The sequence below is a fragment of the Vollenhovia emeryi genome, unplaced genomic scaffold (genome assembly GCF_000949405.1).
Source record: "Vollenhovia emeryi isolate VEMERY1.0 unplaced genomic scaffold, V.emery_V1.0 DF939148.1, whole genome shotgun sequence".
In the NCBI taxonomy this organism is placed as follows: domain Eukaryota; kingdom Metazoa; phylum Arthropoda; class Insecta; order Hymenoptera; family Formicidae; genus Vollenhovia; species Vollenhovia emeryi.
In genome coordinates, this window is record NW_011967218.1 from 12381 (window position 1) to 16926 (window position 4546).

General features: G+C 41.2%; 1 protein-coding gene across 1 annotated transcript in view; it reads left to right on the forward strand.

The window, feature by feature from the left end:
- The first annotated feature begins 988 nt into the window (after positions 1 to 988).
- Positions 989 to 4546, forward strand: part of LOC105565842 — a 5897-nt gene continuing 2339 nt past the window's right edge. Inside the window, exons 1-3 of the mRNA XM_012019366.1 lie at positions 989 to 1322; positions 1704 to 2323; positions 2415 to 2502. Of these exons, the coding sequence (XP_011874756.1) occupies positions 1292 to 1322; positions 1704 to 2323; positions 2415 to 2502 (739 nt within the window). The 5' untranslated portion in view covers positions 989 to 1291. The remainder of the gene's footprint in view (positions 1323 to 1703; positions 2324 to 2414; positions 2503 to 4546) is intronic.

Sequence of the window (4546 nt, forward strand, 5' to 3'; positions counted from 1 at the left end):
GATTTATGATCAAGCCCATGATCGACCTACCCACACCATTGTCATTTCAAGACCTGTATGGTTATATTCGGAAACATCACCCCGAGTGTTCCCATGTATCATATTTTATCCTTGTTGTTCACCGAATATTAAACAAGGATAAATGATGCATGTAGCACTCAGGTGATGTTTCTGAACGCAGCCTATGTAAGACCGTGGTTCGTTGTTTCCGAGAGCGTTATCCCTAGCCTGGACCTGGACGAAAGCAGTTTATGAATCCATTAAGACCGAAAAATGAATCCTTATTAGAATACTATCTAAAAATTATTTGTGATTCATTGCGAATTCCTATGGAGTATAATAAGAGTCCTTTTGGTATGCGAAAAAGGGCTCCAAATTGGTGACATAAAAGTGAGTTCTTTTGGAACTCTTAAGAATACATTTAGAATAGAAATGGGACAGATAAAGAATTCATTTCATAATTTGGGAATTCAAAAAGAATTCTTTTTGGATTCTTTGTGCTATCTGGGATTGCCAAAAAATATCACATTTAATTTAAAGAATGACATATCTTCTTTGATCATCTAATGAAATACTACAGAATCTATTTTATATGATATCACACGTACACACGAGTGGCACGGCGAGCCGGCAATCTTACGCCGTCCGGATTTTCGGTCCACTCGGCCTCCGTTATCGAGGAGAGACAATACGTTTCTCACTTGAACTTTTCGGAGGACGATAAGTAAAATCACTCACGCTGCTTTGCAATAATAATGACGAGCGGTATATTTCACCCGTTACCGTATCAATTACAAAATAAGGTCGTTCTCTTATTTTTTGCCTACACCTCTATTGCCACCAGTACCGGCCTTAGGGCGGGGCGCGGTTGGGCGGTCGCCCAGGGCGCCAAATCTGTAGGGGCGCCGCTGCCTGGTTTCACCTAGTTTGAGAGTGAGAGAGATTCCCTAAGATATAAAAACAAAATGGGGTTCGTCGTTCGATATTATTACCCTGTCCTTTCTTTCGCAAGAATCTCGAGCCCTTGAATTTGAATGGGCGCCACGATAATCTTGCTCAGGGCGCCAATGTTGCTAAAACCGGCACTGATTGCCACGACATCGTTTTATCATCGTATATGTATACGAAGGTACGCTTCATACAGTCGGATTTACGGGATCCTGGGGTACGGAGAAAAGAGGCGAGCGCGGGTGAACGTTACGCTATTAAATTATGAGCAAGAATTTTAATGCAGAGGAGCGTGCGACTGTAGTGCCAACGTGCAAACATACCTGAGGCATATTGTTGCGAGATGAACGTCATCCTGATCCCGTTCTTCCTAGGTGAGCCATCGACAAGTAAACCGCCTGAATCCACCCAGAGAACATGCACGTCTAAAAGACATGATTAAGAGAACTATTAGACGTCTTATGTCTAAAAGACGTCTAACAGACGTCTTAAAGATGTCTTTTAAACATGTTCGCTGGGCACATTTAACGTCGCACTCAGCTGCACGAACGTAAAATCGCGTAGACACATTTCCCGAAACTTTTATTGATAATGAGAGGAATTGGAAAAGTTCAATGAAATTCTGAGGGGTGAAATCAGAGAGGAAAAGTATCTCGTACATAGTAAAGATTTAGCAAATCCCATTTACAAAAATGCTATCTTTCTAGCGACATTAATACTAAATTTGATAAAATTTTCCCTTCACATCCACTTAGCGGCCGACATAGCCGTCACTAATCTGTCACATTGGGAGTATGGGGCTGAATACTTCTACAACCTGAACATTTCGTATATTGCGAACCTGGATCACGAGGAACGTAAGCAAAGTTATCAATTACTCACCACGCTAAGCTGTCGCCCCAAACGGCCGGACCATCTATTCTGCCAATTCCAAAACGTAACGCAATTGAGTCGCAACTTTGCCAAGAATGGCGTCTCGACGCTGGGCGGGCGAGCAAAACATATGTTTGAGATCAAATTTAACGAGCGCGGTGTGGAAAGCCTGATTGTCGATCAGACTATCACGAGAATAGTGATGGACGTTGTCCGTAAAATCGCCAATCAGTTTATCATGCTCGTTTATCCGAGTAATATTGGCAAGTGGGAGTTTACGGTCAGCGAGAACACGACAATGGGCGATTGCACGACCAAATACAATATCACGCGTGAAAAACCCGAGACGGACAAGCTCGAGAGAGGAAATACCAAATTTCAGCTCGTGAATTTGCTGATGGCCGACATCGAACCTGGAACGGCTCTTTTCATCGATAAATCTCGGAAAAATTGTACCAAGTCACCGCGAGATCCCACAGACAACGATATAATATTAGAGACGGTACGTATGTATATATGTATACGCGCGTGTGCCTGTGTGCATGTATAAATATATGTACGGGTGTGTAAATCGTGCACTATAATTTTTGCAGGAGAAATTTGCCAGCAGATACAAAATCTATCCAAACAAATTCAGAAGCTTCACCAGATTCAAGGGAACAGTCAGAGATAACGAAAAAGGTAAAGAGACGTCAGTTAAAGAAGTAGTACATCTTGATTTACGCAGCATTAAACCTGCGCAAAGTAAACTTCCGACCATTTCCAACGGTACACTGATCGATTTACAAGCAACATTAATATATGAAGAAACTTAATAAATTAAAGCTGCTATATATGTATACTCTTCTAACATTTGTGTATGCACGTTACGTTACGTTGTAGAATACTGTAATATTAAATATCCAATCAAATTGAAACTACACATGATCGTAACTAAATAAAGTAGATCTCAAAATAGTTTCTTTCCGTTCGCATGTCATGTTTTTCTGTCCTATCTATCTGCACTATCTTTCCTTCTCCTCGCCTTCCTTTAACCCTTTTCTGCTTACAAATTTCTCTAAAAAACGTTTGCGACTATACAACATGTTTGGATGTAGATAATTATCAGTTCTTCCCCTATCAAATATGACTGTTCTTACGATAACTGGCTACAATTATTTACAATTGCAAGATAATATCGTCGAAAAATATCACGTATATAGCTTTGATAAAATACTATATATACTATTTTATACACTGAAAAGACAAATTTCGCCACCATAGCTAATCATGGTTTGCCTGAAATATTTTGCTGCCATAACTATAAATTTCTAAACCACAGCAAACGGTTCGCTATCGCATCTAATACAATAGGCACAGTAGCAAAATATTTAGCTATCACAATTAGATATTAGCTGTCCATATTTTGCAACTGAAATTTAGTTGCCACAAGCAGTTTTTAGCTAAGGCAACTACATTTTTCTTTCCGTGTACGATATCACACATACATTATAGCGGCTGGTCACTGTTAGCGAGGAGAGCTGTACTTTAACGTTTCGAAGGACAACTCCAAAAAGTAAAATCACTCTCGCTGCCTTACCATAATAATGACGAGCGCAGTTTCGCCCGCCACCGCGTATAATCCAAAATAAGACGACCGTCTTCTAAGGAGGGGTGTCAATAAGGCCGTTTTTTGGCCCACGTCAGAATCGTTCCAAACTGTGGTATTTTCTTCCTACCGATGCAGCTCACAACCTCCTAGAACCGTCCGAGCAATTAGAGGCTGAGAACGGGCAACTTGAAATCTAAAAACATCAATAAGGTTTTTCACATGATAGCGGCGGTTTCGTATCAGCATGTTACTGTTGAGCTTCCATTACCGTAGTCTCGTGGATAATACCGTTAAAACAACCTGCCTTGCTTACGGCTAGCTCGGAGAGTCAGACGAAAGGGAGGTCCGAGACACTAAGTCGGTGAGATTCGAGTAAATAAAATAATACTTTATTATAGCACTTAATAATCTACAAAAGAAAATACGCATATAAAGCGATATCGGCAACACGTACGGCTATATACGGGAATTGCCGTAAACGGACGTCTACAAGCGGTTAACGGCACGCGGTAGCTATAACGAAAACGGAAACGGTACGCGGGATAACAATACCTGATTTAGGCTTATAGTAGGATCGTCTGATTTATCGCAAGAGATGCTATTGCATGATTGTTTATTAACATGGAAGCTCAACAGTGACATGCTGATACGAAACCGCCACTACCACCGCGTGAAGAACCTTATTTTTTTAACTAGTAAGAGTAATCTTAACAGTCGCCAGCAGTAATTAACAAATTCAGTGATTTTTAATAACCGTATCTGGCAATTAAAATTCTTATCGCGAAAAATATTACCCCAGCCAGGATTTGAACCAGGGACCTCCCTCAATCCGCGACGGGCGTCTTAGCCAGCTCGACCACTGGGGCTGTGATAATACTATTCGCAATAACATGTATACAGGGTGAGTCTTTCCATATTCGACAAAATTTTTGAGAAGGTAGAACGGATCGAGATGAACGGAAAAGTCCTGTACCATTTTGCAATTTTCATAATAGTTAACGAGTAATTAATTATTAAAAATCGTTGTCTTAGGCCGGCCTACCGCCCAATTCGAGCGCGTGGCAAGATGTGACCGCCCGGCGATCGATATTGCTATGCGCACATCTCGCCACGCGCTCGAATTGGGCGGTAGGC